Source organism: Haliaeetus albicilla, chromosome 4 (genome assembly GCF_947461875.1).
Source record: "Haliaeetus albicilla chromosome 4, bHalAlb1.1, whole genome shotgun sequence".
NCBI lineage: Eukaryota > Metazoa > Chordata > Aves > Accipitriformes > Accipitridae > Haliaeetus > Haliaeetus albicilla.
Genome location: NC_091486.1, coordinates 43541683 through 43564321, shown reverse-complemented (window position 1 = coordinate 43564321; position 22639 = coordinate 43541683). Strand labels below are relative to the sequence as shown.

Sequence of the window (22639 nt, the reverse complement as noted above, 5' to 3'; positions counted from 1 at the left end):
GAAGAGAGTTAAGCAGTTGATCAGTGATTTCATCACTCCTTTTCTTTCCTCTTTCAGTGCATTCGTGGAAGAAAAGCAACTCTAGAAGAGCTGCAGACAGTTCACTCAGAAGCCCATACGCTGCTGTACGGCACAAACCCTCTGAACAGACAGAAACTGGACAGCAAGAAACTTCTAGGTATTGTTGCTGGGGGACAGAGGAGGGTGTCCCTTTCCGACCTCCAGCTCTCCCACTACTGTCCTCAGCCCTTGCTCTGGTAAACACTTAACAGTAGCAGTATGAAAGGGGGGACATGGGGCTCCCTCCATCCTCAGCTCTGGGCAGTTCCCAAGAGGATTCTTCTCACTTCCATTCAACATCTGCTTGAGAGCGCTACAAGATATATCTCCCTTTCTTCAGGTAGATCCCTAAACCCTAGATAGCTAAACTTCCTTTCTTTGATGTCTTCCAAACCTTAAACGAGGTTTCCCTGAGGAGGAAAGGTAATTCAGATGTTTTATTTTATCCTTGGACACTCTTCTCTGCATGTTAGAAAGTTATCTGTTGCTAGGTAAGAGCTGGAATACCCTCCTAAGGACCTGGATCTGCAGCACCAACCAGCTGCATAGACATCAACAAATAGCTGGCAGTTTTGTATGGGTAATTGGCAGTTTTGTATGGGTAATCTGCAAGAGAGATGCATAAGCCTCTTAGATAGTCTTACATTTGTTTAATTTGGAGTAAGATTTTTATCCCCTTCACTGGGGACTGGATCTTCCTGAAACAGGGCTGCATCTGTCGTAAAATATAGACATTTTCCCCTGCAAAAAATCTAGGGGATGGTTGTTAAGATAACCAACCCCCCCATAGCAACCAAACCACACTGATTTTAACACCTTACCTCCATGGAGACATCATCTTCTCCCTTTACTTTCTGCCTTTCTGCAGTAGTAGGTGATAGGCTGGAGGGGCAGTTTGGCAAGTCCGCAGAAAGACAGTTCTGGAACCTAGAAGCTGAGAAAGTTTATTTGGGGATTAGCTTGACTTTGGATGATATAAAAAGAGGATTAACTTGATGGCCTGCATGATGTAGTAGTCACAGCAAAAGAGCTGGAAAGATTTTGCAACATATTCAGTATGTACATTAGATCCCCAAAGAGGAAAGCTATTAGCCAGTTGTTTAAACATGCAATTAGCACAGTATTTATAGCTAACTTACCACCTCTTTAAAACCCAGAGAAACAAAAAGTAGACACCTCTGGCTGAATGATAGCACAATTAGTATGTAAAGTTTAAAGAATTTATGATGTCATATCCTTGGTAGTGTAAAACTCTCACTTTGCGTAAGGCGTATCCACCAGTCCAAAGAAACAGTGTGTAAATCTTCCCCGGTAGATCTGAGAAGGCTCCTCGTTTGCAGTTGCACCACCTTCATGTTGACTGATTTCTCTGCAATTTCTTGAACCATAGCGTTGAAGGTGCGTGAGGACGTGTGTCCTGACCATCTGCTGCGGTGGGATCCAGGCAGTCCTCCAGCATCTGACCTGTTGGCTTCACCAGCCTGCAGCAGGCAGGATTAACACCCTGCCTCTGGCAGTGGTCATCATCTACACGGAGGGGCTGAGCAGGCAGTGGGTCACCTTAACCCCCTCTCCTTTCAGAGATAGCCCTTGCAAGATAAGTTTTTAGCCTGGACTGTGATAACACTGAGTGTTTCCAGCTCATTCAAATGTCAGATCCTCTTGAGATACTTTTTGTTCCCCCTTTGACTCTTGGCACAATCTGTATCAATAGTTCCACAGATACATTTGGAGATACAAACAGTTTATTTAGTTAATATTGGATTTGGGGATACCCAGGTTTTGCTGAACCATTCCTGGTGGCCTGTTTAGAGAAACTGAAGGAGGAGAAACTCTTGCTCTGCCTGTGTGTACTTAAGCAGTTTTGCTCTGTGTTCCCCATGTCTTTAATCACTCATTTTATAATGTCTGTAGAGATCAAGATTATTCCTGTAGTGAAGAGAAATAATTCTAATACCTGAGCGTATTCCGGTGCAAAATGTTGCCTGTTTGGGTGTAATTTGCAAAGAAGACGGAGTTATCAAAGAGCTGCAGCCATAGGCAGAAGGTCAGGTCCCCAGGATCTCCATTAGCAAGGGCTTTCCAGTAGCTCTTAGCTGAGCTTAGACCTTGTTTCCTAAACCCGCTTGGCACCATTTTAGCCTTGAGCTGCTAGCAGGGGGACTTGCTGCCAGCTCGCCTGACCATCTTTGCCCAGACAGCAGTGGACTGCCTCTTCCTGCTGCCTGGTTGTCCTCCCATTGCACGCCCTCCCATGCACGGGCCGCAACTGGCACTGACACTCGTGCCGAGCACCAAGCTTGGAGGAAGAGCAAACAGCTTCGCTGTTCAACGTGGCTGCCAGACATCTCACCAGGGCAGGAGAAAAATAAGCTGACAGCTTGACAGCCAGGGGTCCGGAAGGACAGCACGGTGAGCCAAAATGACAAGAGGAGTGAGCCTGGCTGGGATGTCTGCATAGCACCCAGGGAGAAGTTCTCCTTTGGGAGCAGGGCAGGAGGAGCAATGCTGGCCCTAAAACCAGTTTGTTAACTTGATGGCTTCCACAGTGCTGGACCTGAGGAAGCATTAAGAGCCACTGATGTGTTGAGAAAACCTCCCTGAAAAAACTCGGAATGCACATTTATGTATAGAGGTGAACAAGCCTGTAAGCAGCCCCGTCTTCAGCCATCCTCTCCTGTTGAGAGTTTAAAAGGCTTTTAAGTTTACAAAACAGCTTTGTGGGGTTCTTCTAAATATGTTAGACCATAAATGTATGGCAGGGTTGAAGTCTGAGACCAAAGCTTTGTGTGAGGCTCACATATGCAAATAGAAGTTTGTTAGACCTGAGTGTCTTGACATGTGAATGGCTCTGGTGGCTGACTCCGTATAAACTCTTTGCCTTTGATATGTCTATGAAGAAGAAAAAGCATGAGAAACCTCAGCCTAAAAGGAAGAGCTTGTAAAGCTGGCAGATGAAAACATGGGATGTTTCTTTTTAAGCTTCTGCAAATGATAAGGGGGATGTCCCTTCATCTGGCAGTTCTTTAGGAGAAAGCAGGAAGGGGGTAAATAGTTCCTTTTTTTTCAGAATTGTAAGCAGGCGTCATTGTGGCACTGCTGATTACTTTTACTTCTACAGTTGTCCTGTAGTTTGTTACTGCTGAACCTTACTCCTTTCTCACAGAGTGCCCTTCTTTACACGTGTAGAAGAGACTTGCAGCGGAAGCCCATCACTGATGTCAAAGTTACTTTCCCCAGAGGACCCTGAGCATAACAAAGATTTGCTGCGCTGTATTTTATCAGGCGGGTTTGAAGGTGGTGGCCTTCAAGGCAGGTTGCACAACTCTACCCCTGGAAGTGTTGCTAAAGCCCTTGAAAGTCTGAGGAGGAAAAATATGAATCCATCTCTCATTTGACAGTGTAAAGCTTTGGAACCTGTTGAACAAGTTTAAACTTAGGCACATAAGGCTGCTTTTAATTTGTGGAGAGCAATCATAAATTGTTGTCAAGAAGATAAATATCGAAATAATGGGTGGATTAGCAGTGAAAGATGTGACAGGAGGTCCAAGGCAGGATGATCCAAGAACTTTCATGTGGATCTAATCAAAGAGTGAATCTCGCTGTGCACTCAGATTAATAATACAGATGCATTAACTCCGCTTTCAGTCGCAGGGGTAACGTATGTGTCTGCAATGCATTTGACACCAGCATGGTCCTCAGTAATGTCTGTCTGCTGTCATGGCTAATTCACACTCTACAAAGCTGGTAGTTAGCATTTAAGGGAATTTATTCTTTCACTATAGACATGACCAGAACAAGAACCTGGTTTGGTGGGGGGAAAAAAACCTCAACCCAGTTTATTTCACTGTTAGCTTTCATTAACTTTAAATAGGTCTCAAGTAAATGAATCTTGGGCAACGTACTCCAGATCTGTTACAGTGTCTGCATGCACATATCTCCTTCTCCCTGTTTGCCTGTGGTGCACAGACATGGTGTACAAGTCATACACGTTAGGGTGGTGATGGATATGAGACAGCATGTTCTTGTTTCAGTACACCCTTTATAAACCTGCAGAATTTTGAATGGAGGATAATTTGCTCATATGCAACCCCAGAAAGTGATGTTACAATTCTTACAGATGCAAAATTAGCCCTACAGATGGTTTTCTCAATTTTTCTTGATTTTTTAATGTTGGTTTTGCTTTTTCAGTCAAAATACGTTTTCTTTGCTTGCTGCCAGTTTATTTTTTGTCTTCCTCTTTTATGAAGCTCATGTGCTCCAAAGTCTTCTAGTAACTGCAGATGACTGATAATTAGGGTGTTTTTATGATTTCTTATCCTCCTTCATTTGAAAGGGGTTAAAATGTTCATCTGAGAAGACATGCTGAGCAGTTGTTGGTAGCATCTCAATCATTTATAGTCAGCATGACTGCTTGAAATGTAGGACAGCACACAAACCTTGCATAAAAAAATAAGTGATTTATAGAAGGCTTTTACATTGGAAAGGCTTTTAAACAAGGCCAAGGATTTACATTGTCTATGTATATGTTGTAATGTAACAGGGTTGGCTGTGTGTTTTCTGAAAATCACAAGAAAACCCCAGTCTGTTACTGTGTTTGGAAAGATTGCAGCATTGCCATAAAATTGGACCAAAATCTGGTGAACTTTGACTTTTTGACTTACAGGGTCCGTTTTTTTTCTACAGGTTCTCTAACGTCGATGTTTGTCAGGCTTCCTTGTGGTGGTGTCGGGGTGAGTACTCTCTTTAATGTGTAAATAATGTCCTGTTTGTTCTCCCAGTCCCATTGGTAACAAAAATTGTTGCTTTGCATTCCATCAAGTGGGTAATTGCAACCAGATGTTACCCATAAACAGGGTCTGCCTGGGGTGCGGGGTTGCAGCGACAGCCTCACGTGCCTTTCTTCAAAAGCAGGGTGAAGATTCTTAAACTACTTTGGAGAACCAAAGTGTGTGTGATATTCATAGGCATGTTTCGTCTCTGGCTTTTAGGAGGAGAAACCTCATTTCCCAAGCAGTGATATTTAATGGCTTAGAGGTTACTACATTTGAAAAGCAACCCTTGCATCCAAAAATCCTTTCTACATAGAAAGCAAGATGTGCTTTTCATGCTGCTCGTGTTGCATAGGTGTTTCATCTTCAGTATTTGTACTTCAGAGCTGCCTGCCTCCTAGCGCAGGTGGAAAACATATTAATAAAATAGTGATACTGAAGGACAATATTTGGGAAGTTCCTGTAAACAGTAAGTTGCTGCATTTGTGTCTGGGCTACATTAGTGTCCTCAAATGAAATGTCTCACAGGTTATGCAGCACAAAGGAATTGCAGCCTTCGGTATTTGGCATCTTTCATTTCTCGAGTTCCAGGACAATCATGCATGGATTCTGAAGGAGGTGACTAAAATACACCTCCATCCATCATGGAAAAGCTGAACATTAGTTTCCATCTGTCAAGATTCCATATAATAAGAAGACTTCTTTTTGTTGTTGTTTGTTCCCATAAGGCTGGAAAAAAACCAAATACCATCCAAATACCTTGTGTTGAAGGTTTGCGTTGTTGTTTTCCTTTGAAGCCTGAAAACTTGAAAGTTTTCCTTTCAAGTCAGATTTTCTGCTCTAAAGTTTCTGTGGAGGGTGACAGTACAGAAAATCTCAGAGAACAGGAAGGGAAAAGAATGAGAAGAGACAATAAAAGGCATTGTGTTTGAAAATTCACAGTGGTAGTTCTTATGCATAATTGTAGCTCGTGAGGTTGAATTTAGAGGTCTGGATTCTGTTATGGAAATGAAACAAAATTGTTTTCTTCCTGAGTCTTTGCAAAATCGCTGCTTTGAAAATTATCCCGTCAAAAAAAAAAAAAAAAAAGAATAATCGGCGTTTATTCATACCGCCACTGCTGAGCACTTGTAGAGATATTTTATTTTGTATTGTAAATATGCTGCAGTCTCCTAATTCATGGCAAATTTTTGGCTAGAGTTTAAAAGGTTTGGATTTACTCTGCCCTGCAGTCAGGCATGCCATTCAAAGCAAAAATTATCATTTGCAAATGAAGACTGAATGGTAACAAGTAGAGACAGTGCCTGAGCCTCGCGCAGTCCCAGAAGTCTTGCATTAAATCCTAAATCAAGGCAGGAAGCGCCACAGTGCTGGTATTATCGATACGCTCGTAATAAAGATAGTGTTTGCAGTTAACTTGCTGGTCGGTTGTCTCCACAGACCCTTAAATACTAGAAACATTTGCTGACTTCTGTACAGTGTTTTAGCAATCCTAACATATAATTTTCACGTTTTCTAGGAAAAGCTTTTTAAAACCAGTAATTTATTAGTAATCAACTACGTGATAGTCAGATTTTTCGTAAAAATGGCTTTCTGTTGTTTTTCTTCCTTTTCCTTCCCCAGTTACCTCAGGATACAGTGCCGACTATTTGTGTACTTCTGCTGCTTTCATGGCTGGTGCAGGAAAACAGAGTCTTCACTGCTTTTGGGGTGCATATTTAGTTAGTATATACACGCCAGCCATATATTTGTAGGGAAAATGAGTCCATGGTACAGAACAATTGGCTATAGCATATTAAGCGCTTTGCACTTGTACGTGCCCTGGATGGGTTTAAGTGTCGACCATCTCCTTTGGGGTAGGAGGGATGTACAGTGATCTCACAAGGTCCTTTCAATCCCATTTTCTGCTGTCTTTCGAAGTGTGAGAATTGTCAAGAAAGCTGGCTTAGCAGCATGGTATGTTTATTGAAGAAATAGATGGAAAACTGTAGTCTTTGTTAGCATGCCAGTTCTGTGAGATGAGTTGCTCTTCATTTGATTTGATTTGCTATGGCAAACTGTTGGAAGAAGCCCTATAGTGGGATCTTAGCTGGGGCCACAGAGCACGCCTTTCAGTAGCAAATGAAAACCAAATTATTTTCTGCACCAAAGAGGATGACAAGACATTTTTGAGATGCATGTAATACTGTTTTTTTTAAGGAAATCATAAAAATATAATTTAAAAAAAATTAAAAATCAGAGCCCAGGGTAAAACATCAGTTATGAAGAATTTTAGTGTGAGAGGAGGTGTAACGTGAATCTGAGAAGTTTCGGCAAGTAAATACTGCTGGGAGACTGAGTGCTTGTTATGGTATAATGAAATTATTTCAAATTGTTCTAGCAAGAGAGCTTAAGAGGTATTTTTCTGCTGTTGCTTGGCAGGCCATTTTCAGGCTGCAAGGTGGCCATATAGCTCTTTTGAGTGATGGAGTTTTGTTTAGACTCTTCCTTGTTTGAGATTGCCAGGTTGGCTGAACATTACTCATTGCTGAGCAGTAATCAGTCTCTGTTTTATCTTTTTCTTACAAGTTGAGAAGGTTGTGGAGAGGTAGCCCTGGTGCTGTAAGAAGTTTGTGTGGTCTCCAATCACTTTGTACTGGTGAATATTTCCTGATGGTGAAAGAACATCAGGTGCATGTGATGATCAGAGCACCTGTAGCACATCCAATGGTTTGTAGCCCAAGTTTGAAGGAGGAGAGATTTATTTCAGCAGAAGTTTCATTTTCTCTGAGTTTGTCACTTAATGATAAGTGCAGTCTAGGGGATGCTTCATGGGTCTTTACATTCAGCTCACCACAACGCTAGACAGCTTTCCAGCTGGCTGACTGCTTCGTAAGGAGGATTTTCCCTGGAGAGCTTGATACTGGTCTGCCAAATGCTTTCCAGGGGGCAAACATGATGCCGTAAAGAAAAAAAGGAAAGAAAAAAAGTTTTCAAAAATGAGTAGAATAAGGTGGGACCAGTCTTCTTTTGGATTTATTACTGGTCAGAAGATAGGAAGTAGTGGTCAGAATTACAGTCCCTGAGAAATCTGTATATTCACTGAAATGTTGCAATGCAGGGGATGGGTCATAAGCAAGTGTCCTTTGCTGATGGTATTAAATTTATTTGGGGTCTTCAAAGCAAAAGCTGTCTGCAAAGAAACACGGATGGCGTCATGGTAACAAGAAACTAAACAGTAATGTAATAGTAATGTAACGCATTAAATTCTGTGTTGGATGCAAAATAATGCATGTGGACTGGAGGGGGACTGGCCTGGAGCAGGTGAAAGCTGAATGATTGCTGTTCCTTATAATTTGGGAGCTGAGGGTGTCAGATGAAATTACAGGCTGCAAAGCTTGAAACCAAGTCTTTCTTCTGCAAACAATTAAACAAGGCAGTTCTCTTCTGTAGGGGATGTTATGTAGATTAAAAGAATAGATGGATCTGAAAGGCAATTGTAGAGCAATTCATGGGGGAGAAGCCCATGAAGAGCTGTTAAGCGCCAGGATGAAGTCTGGAGCTTGGGCAACCATGAGTTCTTTACCAGCAAGCGAGATGAAGTTAAAGAGAGTGAAGGAGCAGGAAAAATTTCAGAGCAACTAGCTTCATCACATAACACCTTTCAAACTCTCTCTTTAAAAGCTTAAGTTGCAGTGTCTCAAAATCAATGAGAAAAAGGGTAATTTTTTTTCCCGGTGCTTGGAAACTCTTGTCTATATTCCCCCCTGCCTTCCCCCATTGGTTTGTTTTATGTGAGGAAGCCTTCACATCACTGTAGCTGACACTAACAAACCTCCTCCCATCTGCAGACGCCTGATCATAGAGGAGAGGAAGAAAGCACAGAAGCGCTTATATCAACAGATGTGAGCTCTGGTTTAAACAACAGTAATTTATTCCTGCTGATCTTTAGCAGCATCTGCAAGTATTGCAGTATTTTTACTTAGGATGTTACCTTCACTTCTCTGCAGCACACACTCTTTTCTTAATGTATGGCTTATATGCACCAGAGCGTTACCTAATCCAGGATAATTAGAAGAAGATTTTGGAGAAAGGAGTTTGAGCTTTGGAAATCTGCAAAATAGTTCCAGCATACTTGCATCCAAATTCTTCAAAAAACTCAAACACTTGATCTTACGATAGCTAATAAATTTGTTTTCTTTTGTGTGTAGTATTTTCTTTTTCTATGCATGTTCTAAAAATATCCAAAGATCTAGGTCTTTAAATGTGGGTTTGGTCTCTTCCAAAGTATGTTAGTCCATTTATGATTGTAAGGTCTTGATTAGAGCATATAAAAATCTTTACCTGTGCAAGCAAAGTACGTTATCACAGAGCAGAGACAACAAAAATTACTTCCATGGAATGGAAATGAGAAGAACTAATTAGCAAGTCTTAGAAGAACAAAATGTGAGCATGGTTATTTAATCAGTGCTTTAGAGCAGTAGGAGACATGGTTAGGTAAAAACAACTCGCTGGCAGCACAGACGGTATGTGCTGCTGTTGCCTAAGCATGATGAAGAGCAGTGATGAGGGAAGAGCAGAACTCTTTCGTCCCCCTTCGCTTTGCAGAGCCTGGAACTGCAGTACAACTTGTCTCTACCTGTCCCTATGCTTAATTTCTTATCTGCATAGCTCTTCAACTAAAGAAAATATTAGAATAATGAAACCTTTTATACAATGCTCATTTCATTTTTAAACAGCTGCACATTAGCATATAGTAGAGTATACAGTGCAAGTAGGAACCTCATTGTGTATATTAACAAAGACTTCAACTTTATAAGGAAGGAAAAACTTCTGGGTTTCACTCTGAAACATCTTGGACATTCCTTCTAGAAGAGAGCCTGCGTCAAGCTATTGACCGTTCGACTTCTGCATTCCCTCCCTCATCAATTTTCTAATAATGGTACATGCTGCGAAGGTTAAGAGCCTGCAGCAGGTCCCAGGCGCTGAATTCCCTCTCCCCACCTCTAAAAGAGCCCTCTCCTATGGGCTTACCTAGTAGAAACAGCAGCCTCTTTATTAGAATGAGCAAGGCTTTAGTATTATTCTCAAGGAGACAAGTGTGCTGACCAGGACAACCACTCCTCATCCAACAGCGGCAGATGTGGAAGACTCAGTATCTCTGACGCAGCTGTATCCTCCAGCTCGGAAGAAAAAAGAAATACACGCTGTTGGATCAACAAAAGGCAAGAAATATGCTTCCTCTCTCCGTAAAGTCCTTCCAGATGGTAAGGCTTGATGTGCTGTCCCAGCAACAACTCCTGTGATGGCAGCTACATCAAAGAGCTCATAGGCAGTGAAAGCCAAATAGCGTCTACCCTGTAATGAACTTCAGAATTCAGGAATGATGGAGGGGTCAACAGCAGCCCGTGCACCACACAGCAGCAGCTTCAGAGCTGGAGAGCAGTCCAGCTCAGGGCCACATTAATAACATTTTCCACCATGGCAGAGTCTACGCCTGCCTGCTGCAGAGCACTGATGACTTCAGTGGGACTGTTCAGACACAGTCACACAGATGATGAAGTGCTGCCTTGGAGTAGGGCCCAGTGGTCTCCAGACATCCGTTCCAGGGAAGGTGGCTGGGTGTTAATCGTTATCTTGGAGATGTTTGCATGTGGGATGGGGCAGTGGAGAGCTTGCGGGTGGCAGCAGACGTCTCTGGATCCAGTCCTCCTCCTGCTGCGGAGCTGAGTTGGGGGGGCATGGCAGAGTCCTTGAAATTGGCTTCTAAATCACAGGTGGAATGCTTTTTTCTAAGTACTTAATTTCTTTCTGCAGAAATAATAACTCTTTAATATCACTCTGTGTTGCCCTCCTCATTCTTGAAATGCTGCCAACACGAGCCTGGTTTCTGCAGGCATCAGACGGCCTGAACATGGTGGTGCTTGGCTCAGGCACTGGTGACTTTTGCATGCTTTATGGGGAAGGCTGGCAGGAACAGAAGTCTGAGGAAATCTGAGGGTCTGTTGGTCCCTTAGGTAAAGCCATGCTTAGGACATGTGAATTTTGAGGTTTTTGTATTTCCATTCCTCTGGTGCTTCACAGTGAACGAAGATGGCTCTCTGCAATTCTGCATCTGTGGAGGGCGCCTGGTACTTGCTGTGGCCAGGCAGAGAGGGAAGCTCTTAGCTACTGGCATCCTGCAGCATTTTCTTTCAAGACCAAGAAAGATGGGTTAGATATGCTCAGCCCAAACTGCACAGTGCAGCTGTATCTCACTTGAGCAGTGAGACCAGGGGCACTGAGTTGGTCAGCTCTTAGCAAAAGGCAAGTAGATGTTCTCTGTTGTATAAACCACGAGTGTCTCCCACTCACGGATGCTGGGGGGAGAGGATCTGAGGATGAAGACTGCTGGATCCCCCGAGGGAATGAGGCAGTGTTATCCTGATCGCAAAGCAGGTTGACCATCCCATAACGTTTTTACAGGACTGCTGATTAGGATCCCAAAGACAGACCCTTGTAGAGCACTAATGCCCTGGGGATGGCGGGGGGAGAAGCAGCTTGGTCTTCTTCCCACCTTGCTAGGGGCTTTTGGAGGGACATAGTCAGATCAGTCCCATCTCCTTCATGTGTGCAGTACTGATCCAGGACTCCTGGAGGTGTCGTGCATAACTCAGATGCCATTGTATTTCTGTTCCCATACCACAAATATGGGCTTTTCCACTGATGTGGTGGCTTTCCCCAGAGACTGAGGACAGTGCACATATTGGCAGCATTGCCACACAGAGATGGCTTTTTGGTATTCTCCAAATGCTTTCTTGGTTTACTGTGACTTCAAAAGCATCCTCAGGGCAGATGCCGCCAGAAGCTGTCCCTGATAACATAACCTGGGACCATTTCCACTGGCTTTAGCACAGCCGTGAAGGGGACAGATCAATCTCCTGTAGGGCCACTCGCATCTCCCCGCAGCTCAGTGAGCAGACTGGATGCCAGACAAAACAAACGATCTCTTTCTTTCCTTCTCCTTTGCCATTGTTTCCATAAATATGCTCAACACAGAGTAATATGTGAAAAATAGCTGGTGATCTTTTGCACTGAGAAATGTTACATTTATCCTATGCTGTTCTTGGGCAGCTGAGCTGACCTGACATGGGACAGTCCCAGCAGTCTGGCTTTTGCAAAGGCTGTGACTGGCAAGAAGCAAACACGCTTCACTTTCATCGCTGCGTGCAAGACAGCCGGGGGCGCAGCAGAGGAGATCCAGAGCTTCGGCCTGGAAAGAGCCCCCCGGGAGCCGTCCTTCCCCCTCTGCTCTCTGCAGAGTCGCGGCTGAATGGCAGTAACAAAAAAGAGAACAGGCATTTCATCACGTGTCTGCAAACTAATCTTGTCTTCATACGGTTGGCGGGACGAATGTGGTAAAAGCCAAGGCTTCTCACTTTTTGTTGAAATTAGGACATGATCTCATATAATAACAACATGGGGATGTCTGCAGAATGCCTTGCCTTCCCTTGCCTTTGGCCTATTTGCACATTTTCAGGGGGGAAATATAGAGGATGGTGGTCCTGTCAAATATTTAGCGTTGAAGTAGATGTCTGTAGTCAGCAGCTAGATGTTGAAGGCCTGTTGTTAGCTTTGATGAGACAGGGTTGATCTTATGGTTCCCCAGGGAAGCTGCTGTCAGCATAACCTTACCCTGGCAGTCCTGGGCAGGCATCTTTTAAGCGTCCATTATTAAACATCCTTCTTGTGGTTTTCTTTTTTTTAATTTTATAGAATCATTACATTATTTTATAAACCTTTTTACTTCATCTGGTATCAGTTTCCTCCAGCAATTAAAGAGAAATACTGATACCGTGGTGTTGGTAGGAGTATTGGTAGGAGACACCTGCAAATTTACAGTGCTTGGGATGCTGAATTTGCTCCTGTGTTACGGCACTGACCCTTTAGCATTGCAGAGCTGTTGCAAATGGTCATCTCTTGAGTGTCATTTGGTTGAATGGACACTTGGTAGTGGTGATGTTACAGTCATTGGGGTCCCAGCACTGGTACTGCCAAGATCAGTTCTGCAATTTAATGCATTTAAATTTAATGCATTTATTACATATTAATAATGCCTTTATAAAACATGAGTTTCTGTTTCCTGACTGTCCTTGTTACTCCTAAACGTAGTTCCTGTGTGTGTCTCTGTTAGGTCGACAGTGACACAATTTGGAATGAAGTTCACTCGTCCGGTGCTGCTCGCCTGGCCGTGGGCTGTGTCATTGAGCTCGTTTTCAAAGTAGCCACGGGAGAACTGAAGGTTGGTATGAAAAGAACATTTGGCTTTTGATATAGGCTCTGTACAGGACTCAGCTCAGGGCTGTGTTATTCAGGAGGTCCAGTTAGCTTCATTTTAATGCCACCATCTGGCTTTAGTCATAAAAATCTTTGAAGATATCAGCAAGTGAACAACAGACTCCTGGTGAATGTTCTTACACACTGATTAAAAGGAAGAAAGAAACCAGAGCAGCAAATGAAATCACTATTCCAGTGTTATCTGAGGGTTTTGCTCTTGCCTTCAGCTGGGCCAGCCTGTTTGCTGTTTCAGTGACCTCATTCAGATTTTTTTTTTCCCCTGAATGGAAGGAAATGCTGTACCAAGCAGTTTCTGTAAAATTAATGTGGACTTTTTTCCCCCCCTCCAAAACGAGGGAAAGCATCATCCACTGCTATGGTTTTGTGAGAAAACCATTGAGAACAACTACATAGTTCCAAAGCAGAATTAACGCTTCTGGCTGCAACCTCTGCATCCATCTTTGTGCAATAAACCTTCCTTTCTGTCTCACTTCTTCATTTTCTTATTTTTTGTGCATAGAATGGATTTGCTGTTGTTCGGCCTCCAGGTCACCATGCAGAAGAGAGCACACCCATGTAAGTATGCGTATGTGCTTTAGCAACTTGCTTTGGTGTTTGTTGTGTGATCTGCAGCTGGAAATTAGAAAGGTAGTTTGTTAGGTTATTATTACAGAATTTCTTGCTTATTGATATGCAAGACAGTATTATATTCAAAGCTCCCAGTAGTTCTCTGGAAGAGGGCAAGATCCTGCTTAGTGGTTTCAGATGCGTATTTTCTAGCAAGAATCAGCATTACAGTTACGCTTTGAAAAAGCGCTAATGCTTTTATTTGCTTTTCTCTTGTGAATTGTTTAAATTAAATGTTGATGGCTCATCCATTGTGAGGAAAGCAAGGATACGCAACTAATAGTAATAATAGCAAACATAACTGTGTCCTGGGGTCACAGCACTGAATTAGGAGAGTGTCAGAGTGGGAAGGCTTTGCAAAGCAAAAGCTGAAGTCAGGCGTCTTGCATGTGTTTAATATAGCAGGGGTTTTCCTATCCGACTGTTTTCAAATCAGGGTCCCAGGCATAAGTCATGTTGGCTTTGTATATCTGGCTTAACGTGTGCTGAAGTTTCTTGTCTTGGGTGCTTCAGCGCTCGTTGGTGGGAGATGAGTGCTTGCTGTTGAGTTCCCCTCAACCCAGTGTTTTGAGGCCTCTCTGAGCGTGTCGGCTCCAGCCCTGGGTCCTTCCCCTTCCTTTCCCCCTCGACGCATCCTCTCCCTGTCTGCTTCTGTCCCCTTCCCTCACATGCAGCGCTGGAGGTCTCGTGGGCAGCTGGCACCGAGCAACACCTCATTGCAGTGGCTTTGGGCAAGTGTGAAACGTTCTGCCTTTCCAGAGAGACTGCAGGACCCTTGCTGCTGCATGGCTGGTTTGTGTGTCTAATTGAGCACACGTGCATCTTCTAGGGAGGAAAGAAGAGTGAGAACAGAAGAAATTTCTTCCTGCTGTGTTATATCTAGATAATAGATGCATTGGGACCAAGGAAACCTATAATTAACAACTTTTCCTCTCTCTTCCCTCTCATCACCTCCAGGGGTTTCTGCTATTTTAACTCCGTGGCAATCGCAGCCAAGCTGCTCCAGCAAAGGCTGAATGTTAGCAAAATCCTTATAGTGGACTGGGTGAGTAAATGCTGGTTCTTACCCTTTAGGAGAGCAGGTGGAAAGTTTTCAGGGTTTTTTTTTTTCCTTGTAAGGGCAACCCTGGCTGTGTCAGTGAAAAAAATGTTGCCTGTGGTCTGCAAGCCAAAATTTGTTTTTTAAAGTTTGGGGTTTTTTCATTACAGTGTCTTAATAAAAGAAAAATTTCTTAAAGGGTCCATAGGTTTCAGAATAAAATTATAATTAATAAGTAGTTGCTTTCTAAAACAAGCCCATAACACAGTCTCAAGGATGGGTAACTGCAAACTGTGCTGGCTTTTGTTGGGTTTTTTTTTTCTGAAGGTTTTGACCTTAACTGTTATGATCCATCCCAGATTTCTTTTCAAGATGTGAGGGCCAGTTACTGAGAGGGACAGGCTGTGTGGCATGGCTTGACCATTGGTCTGGATGGTCTCAATGTCCTGCCTCTGGGCCAGTGCAGCCTCCGGGCAAGTGGGCAGGCAGTCAAAAGTGATCTCTAAATTGGAACGAGACAGTGAAATACTCAGCAGACAGCACAGCAGAGTTGAGAAAGAGCTTTGGGGGATTTTGCTGTGGCGATGTATAGATTTAAAAATGAGGCTGATAGATATATATATATTTTTAATAGATTTAAAAATGTATTTATGCGGATGTGAAGGCATTTGAGTTGCTGGATATCGGCCAAGAGTTTTGATTATATTGCCACAAATCTCCCATGGGCTAGACCCACAAGTTAAAATGGATGTATTTGTCTTTTTGACCTACTGGATGGACATCCTTTTCCTCACTTCCCTCTAACTGTTTTGCATGTCAGGAAGGGCCATTTTGAATACCCATCCTGTTACAGACTGCATTTCTGCACCAAGTAGCAATGCAATAGGGGATGTGAGTAATGGGTTTGTGTCGTGTAACCTTGTTGGGTCCAACACAACTTTGCTGGGCACTTGTGTCAGTGGTCATCCCACAGACAGATTAAAGATGCAAATTTGGGGTGACTAATATACCCCCCATGATTAGATATGAATCCAGTTCTCCCCATCCAAGTAAATTGGTCCTGTCCTCAGTTTTGATATACGCTTGAGATTGTGTTTACCCTCTTTTATCCCATGTGTTAAAGGAGCGTAACCTGAAGCTAGCTGTGCAAAGCAGATTACTCTCATTTGCAATAAACTGCTTCAGCTAGATCAGAGAAGCGCAGAAAACAAAGCACAACAGCAAAGAAAAACCCTCCGAATCCCAAGTTGATGGCTTTAATGTGCGTTTTTACTAAGGTACTAACGTCCCTCATATAATGCAATCTCTGTCCCTGAAGGATGTTCACCATGGGAATGGTACTCAGCAAGCTTTCTACAATGATCCTAATGTTCTTTATATTTCACTACATCGCTATGATGATGGGAACTTCTTTCCAGGCAGTGGTGCTCCCGACGAGGTAAGAGCATGGGTCAGCACAGCATCCGTCCATGTCTGACAGGACTGCTTGGGGCTGGGATTCAGGTGCCCCCCAAAATCTCAGGGAGCCTCTGCCAGGCAAGGCTTGGAGAGAAGCTCCTGCCACCGCTCCCACACTCGTGTTCATTAGTGCCCCTTTGGGAATGTATCGCCTGGGTTTTTGTGTTTGGTGCCTTCTCATCCAAGTCCTAACAGCCGCAGGCATTGTGTCTTGCCCTGTGAGCTGGCAGGAAAGCACATACCTTGGCTAAGGAGCAGAAAATCGGTCAATGCAATTAGGTTCTCCAGCCCTTATGGGACAACCTGTTCCAGAGGAGCCCTTTGCCAGCTGTCCCAGCACTCCATGTACTTTTCAGGATTTCCCCGTTACAGGCATAATTTGTTTCTTAGATGCAGGAGGAACAGGTTGTCCATGGCTGTGTCACCAGCGCTGGGGTTTCCTGGCACAGCCTTGGAGCCCCTCCATCTCCCTTTCTCCTGGCCCTGCCGAGGCATTGCTCACCACCACTGCTGTGTTCACATTGCACGGCCCTGATGGTGGGATTTGAGCAGCAGTTGCTGATGCTGCTGGACCAAAGCCACCGGTTCCTGGTGGTGTCCTCAGAGCCTGCAGCAGAAGGGCTGGGCCAACAGAGCTGGGACACCTTTCTCCCTGAACTCTGGGTGGATGCTCCTACATCAGTCACGTCCTTCCTTTCCCTCTAGGTTGGCAGGAAATACTGTCCTTCCAGAGTGATTTATCAAAGGGAAATTTCATAAAATACTTCATTTTGTGTGCTCTGAGGCACTCCAAATTACATCTGGAAACTCCTAGAGTTCTTACCGTGTCAATTTTACATTTTCCCATTCAGCAAACATGGATGTTTCCATTTCGATTTCTAAAGAAACTTAAACATAATGTGATAATGCTTCATTGCCCTGTTTGTGCGCTACTGTTGCAGTGAATTTTTCTGCTTTAAATACAAAATAAATTCAAAGCCACAGGTGGATAAATAACCCACTATGGATGGATGAACCCCCTGTGTTTTTCTACCAGCTGTATTTGCACCAATACAAGGAATAATGTGCAATAAAAGCCCTGTAGCTTTATCTAGCCTGAATTATCTGGCTGTGTATTGTATAACACATTAATTTTCAATTTTTTTTTTTTTTCATATGCAGAGACCTAAAAAAAAACCACAAAAAACTACCTGTGTGTGTAGGAGCTCAGAGCCCTGTGCGGAGCTCCCAGCGGCCACTGGCAGCAGATACTGCCTGGCTCCCTTGCTGTCCCTATAGACCCACAGCCCGTCCTCACGACCACCATGCTCAGGCAGCTACGAGGTCCCTGCTTGATGAAGGGACTGAACACAGGCTTTTGGATTTCAATATGGATGGGCAAAACATGGCCCTGCTTCTTGGCAAATGAATTACTAAAAAACCCTGGTTTATTTTTCAGGTTTCCCCTTTCTCAGGTATTTGCAGTCAATGCAGATGGGGACGTTTGCAGTACATGCAAGGATGGGGATGTACTTACATTTACCACCCATGTGTCCCTCAAGCAGCAAAAATCTCTTCTCTGCAAATCATATTTTTCCCCAGCAGAGGGGGAGCTCGCTCTGATTAAAACTATGGGTTTTCCCCCCCAGTTGCAACTGTAATGAAATATAAAATATGCTTCTGAATAAAGCTAAAAATGAATTGAGGAAGGGTATTGCATATAACAGACTCTCCTGCAAAAGAGGAAGAGGATCCAGTTGATGAAGAGGTGGGGTTTGGGTGAGCAGCAGTCAAATACCACTGGTGCACAACTCCCATAAAGATCAGATCATGGAGGAGCTTTATTTTCACTCTTGTTTTGGGAACCAGCTTTCTTTAGAGGGAAAAATTAACCTCACTACCACCAAGCTATTGAATCAAAATCCATATTCAACTGGAAGAATATTAAGACAGCAGAGGTGTGTTGCCAGAGTTTGCTGTTTCCGTATGTGTAATTAAGAGTACCATCTCCCCTTTTCAGGTTGGCACAGGAGCAGGAGTTGGTTTCAACGTTAACATGGCCTTTACTGGTGGCCTTGATCCACCGATGGGAGACACAGAATACTTAACTGCTTTCAGGTAATATTGAAGTTTTCCTCTTACAAACGTATTTTTCACCTAAACTGGGTTTCTTTTTCCTCGTGCAGTCCTCCTTAATCTTGAGCTTCTCTCTTGCTAAGTTTAGAAATACAAGATTTACATCTAGTTGCAGTTACTTTTTGAGTACCATACTAAAAATAAAACTTAATTAAGTAAATAGGATATTTCTGGCCATAAGAAGTGTGGCTGTGACATTAGGGGATTGACATACTCGCTGCTCAGCACTGATTGATGCATGAATGTAAAATGTCAACTGATATGAGTAAGGTCTTCCAGTTTTGGCTAAAAATTTTTTTACCTCTTTGGGGTGAGTACTTCTGTGGGTAAATGCACCTGGATGGGGAGGGGAACCCAGAAAAACTTGTTAAAAAGTCATCATGAGTTGAAACTTGGGAGTGCAGCTGCCCCAAGGCTTGAGACATCATTACTGCACTGCAGACGATTGTACCCAACTTCTGAGTGAGTTAGCCATGCAGTCCCTCTCCTGCAAGAGCTCTGCTCCTGACTTGCACCATAGCTCACTCCCAAGTGTACCTAGCAAAGGGACGTGGGCTTGTTTTGATAAGCTTTAGATTTTATTAGTATTCGCCCAAGATATCAAATATGCCTATACCAACCAACTGGAAATTGAAATGACTGAACTGTGGGGTTTGTGCTTTTCTTACTGGGTTCTGGTTTCTCCTCAGAAGCAGCATGTTGTGTGTTATGAATAAAAATACAACCATCTCTTAAATAAGTGTTACTCATCACTCACTGTCAGAGTGTGAATGAAGGTAAGCAAAGCTGTGGAGTTGAATTAATGTGTTGCTGGGATATCCTCCTTGGTTAGCAGTAATAGTAAAGCCAGTTACAAACCACTGTGCTGGGTTTTACAAGCATATTCAAGCATGCTCAAAAAAAATGGCATCATTTGAGTCTCCAAATGGAGTAGAGGATGAAGCCAGTTGTTGACTGACTTGTTCATGTCCTGCTGGGTCTTATTGACCTGCTCACAGAAGCATATGATATCTGAGGATCACAGGGAGGTAACTGCAGGGAATTGTTTGATCTGATCCTTACTTTCCTCCTATCAGCATTATCGGAAGAGATGCATGAAGCAAAACACACGTTAGCTTATCTACGGTCATGCGCACCCAGGTTGTGGTCTCTCTGAGCAGGGTTGCTACGGGAGCACTGCAAAAGTATGGGTCGAACATCACCTTGCTGCTCTGAGCAGCTAATGGGCAAAATAACCCAACAGGGCGATTGTACATCATTGGTGTTTTGGGGACTTCTGCAAGCCTGGAGTGATGCATTTGCCTCCCAGAGCTGCAGAGAACAGGATAAAATTGACTAAAGAAGCAACAGAATAACAAGGTGAAATGAAGGTGGATCTCTGGGGAGAGGGGAACTTGTAAGTAATCCAGTAGTGAGGCCAGTGTGAGACCATGCTTTCCCTTCTGATACTCTTTCCAGGAGAACAAATATAATTCTCTGACCTGCCGTATATACAGGCTTTATTTTTCTTAGAGACTGTCCTGTTGCACCCCCTGCCTCTCCTATGCTGTGGGTCCATCCTCTTCAATTGGCACCGTTTTTCACAGTTATGGGTTGAAGTGGGTTTTCTGTCCTCAAACCAGGTTTAGCGCACTTCTGGCAACCACCCCACATAAATTCAGGGAGACACACAGTTGCCAAAACATGGGATGCATTTCTGGCGACAGGCAGATGGACTATCGCCTTCATGGAATAGCGTTAAATCTGGGAGCATTATTTTCTGTTGTTCACTGTGTGCGTATTTGTATTCCATTATACTGAGCAGTTTACTGAGAGCTTTTACTCTTCAGCCTGCCATTAAAAAGCCTTCAAAGAATGTATACAATTTAAAATAACATCCAGTCAAATAACTGTCATTTGTCTCGATGTTTTATTCCTGTTACAGGAAAGCAGCACTTTCCTCCAAAGTGGAAGTCTGTTTATCCCAGCAGTCAACAAGACTGATCTCTTCATTACAAAGAGAACTTGTAGCTCATGATGGAGTGACATACTTGCTATTAAATATTAATTGAGTTTCAAGGCTCCTGGAAAATTGCTCAGTCTGCACAGGAGGACCTTTGCCAGCCATTCCTTAATAGGCACTGCTGTCTTTTTGCCCAGAGACTGCAGCTATTTGGGGAACATATTTTGGAGCGAGCCACAGCCCTTATTTTGGTGGGGTTTTGGGAAGCCGAGGGATGTTGTGACTCATCCTCCTTGGTAGCACCTCCTGTAGTCTGCCCCATGTGCACACCTTCAGTCAATAAGTTAAATTGGAAGCTTTTTTTTATCTAATGCCAAGTTTGGTCATGATAATACATTATCAAGTGACCTTTTTAAATCTTAACCAGCTTCTTTGAAAAACATTTTTTTTTCCCCCTGAATCTTTCTATTGATTTTAATGTAAAATAACGCTTTGAAGTTTGCAATTTATAGTCCTCTGAGAGTTAGAAAGTGAAGGGAATGGGTCATATATCCTTTTTTTTTTTTCTTCTTTTCTTGTGTTAGCCCCTTGAGACAATGCATGCCTTCAAGGCAGCACCTTGTTATTCCACCCCATCGAATGCCACGTTGCATTTGCTGGGGATCAAACCTAAGATGAAGAAAAGATAAGAAAATTGGCCATAATGAACTCCAGAAGCAGCAGGCATTTTCACCATGAACTTGGAAACTCACAGTGGAGAACTGAGCTTTAATTCAAACCAGTCCAAATGCCAAACTGTGAGGCTTTGAAGTCTGTAGAGGAATCAGTGGAAATCCTTTGAGCTAGGCAAAGATACTGATATACTTTTTCTTCTTTTTTTTTTTTTTTTTTTTTTAAGCCTTAACTCTTCGCATGCTTGTCTGCTTTTAGGGAAGCAAGACCTCTTTCTGTGTAAAACAAGCAAAAGAAAAATAAGCAACATGCTTTTTTTTTTTTTTTTTTGTTCTATTTCAGGAGGAGCTGGTGTATGGATTTGATAAAAGCATGTGCTCTGATGAAATAATAACTGAGATAATTGTCCTCATAAATTAGTCTTCTGATGAGTGAATAAATAAATCCAAATGAAACCTATCATCCCCGCACTGAAAACCTGTTTCAGTGTCATTTTACTTGTTCCAAAGAAAGGACAGTAACTTGCATCAATGAGTTGGACAGGGTAGCCTGACCTCTTAGTATTTATTAATACTGCCGAGCCATTTCAAAAGTGAGAACAAGAGTTAAAAATGTGAAGCGAAGAGCAGTCTTGCCGTGCACTTTGTCGCTTATTGTCTTCATAACCGAGGGCTGAAATCACCGGCTGCCCCGTCTTGAGGTTGGGGTGATATCATGATTGCTGTATTTTGGGGGGGGGGGGGCGGGGGGGGGGGGCAGGGTGGAGTCACCCCTGTCACTAATAAGATGTGCAAAAGGGATTTGGGGAGTTTGTTGCGAGCTTGGCGCTCCTCCACCCCATCGTAGCAGCGGCTCTGCCTGCCCGAGACAGCATGACATTATAATTTAGCTGACCGTTTGCTGGGCGAAGGTCCCACGGTTGAACTCACCACCAAAATATGTGGGCAATACAGATTTCACAGATTAGGCAGAAATGTATTAAACTCTAATGCGAAAAATGCAGGGCATATAATTTTAAAAGTCCTTAACTCATCAAAATGTTATTGGTATTCATCGCTGTTATTCTGTAGTTATAGAAACAAACACTTGTAAAATTCAGGGTTGTGGGTTGTTTTACCAGGGTCTGTTGTTCCCTGACTTGTTATGCAAGCAGAAATCATGTTTGCTTCTATAAATCCTCATGATGTTTTCAAAAGCAGAGTGTGCAAACCCGGCTAAGAGACCTCCAGAAAAAATGTGAAGACTGCAGCTGGTTCCTTATTACGCGAGAACAGCAATTACTTAGTGAAATTAGATTGTATTGTCCACAGGAGTTTTCCTCTGAATTTACTCTAAGAAAGTTTTCCTGATGATTCTAGCAGTTGTGTTGTCACATACAATTTTTTTTCCCTACCCTAAGGTCTCCTCCACAATTGCAGCTCCATATACAGCTTGATTCCAGTTATTTTTATTTTTATGTAAAACACCTAAACCAGAAGCAAAAGTATTTGGAAGGTCTCTCCTCCTGCCTTTCTCAGAAAGTGTTAAATGAGTTCAGGAGCCAATTTGGGGGGGATTTTGTTTTTTCCTTCGATCCATAAACCGTTTCAGGACTGAGTAAGGGGAGGGGGGGGGGGAAGATGATGATGTTTTGCCTGGAATGGTTGTTTCTGTATTTTA

The 22639-nt window shown here is 43.2% G+C and overlaps 1 protein-coding gene across 9 annotated transcripts in view; it reads left to right on the top strand.

Annotated features, from left to right (window-relative positions):
- Positions 1-22639, top strand: part of HDAC4 (histone deacetylase 4) — a 264837-nt gene that overhangs the window by 220965 nt on the left and 21233 nt on the right. For all 9 annotated transcript variants that reach the window (XM_069782187.1, XM_069782191.1, XM_069782190.1 and 6 more), the window contains 7 exons: positions 58-178; positions 4747-4793; positions 12985-13092; positions 13648-13703; positions 14712-14799; positions 16112-16231; positions 18251-18348. In XM_069782187.1, the coding sequence (XP_069638288.1) occupies positions 58-178; positions 4747-4793; positions 12985-13092; positions 13648-13703; positions 14712-14799; positions 16112-16231; positions 18251-18348 (638 nt within the window). The remainder of the gene's footprint in view (positions 1-57; positions 179-4746; positions 4794-12984; positions 13093-13647; positions 13704-14711; positions 14800-16111; positions 16232-18250; positions 18349-22639) is intronic.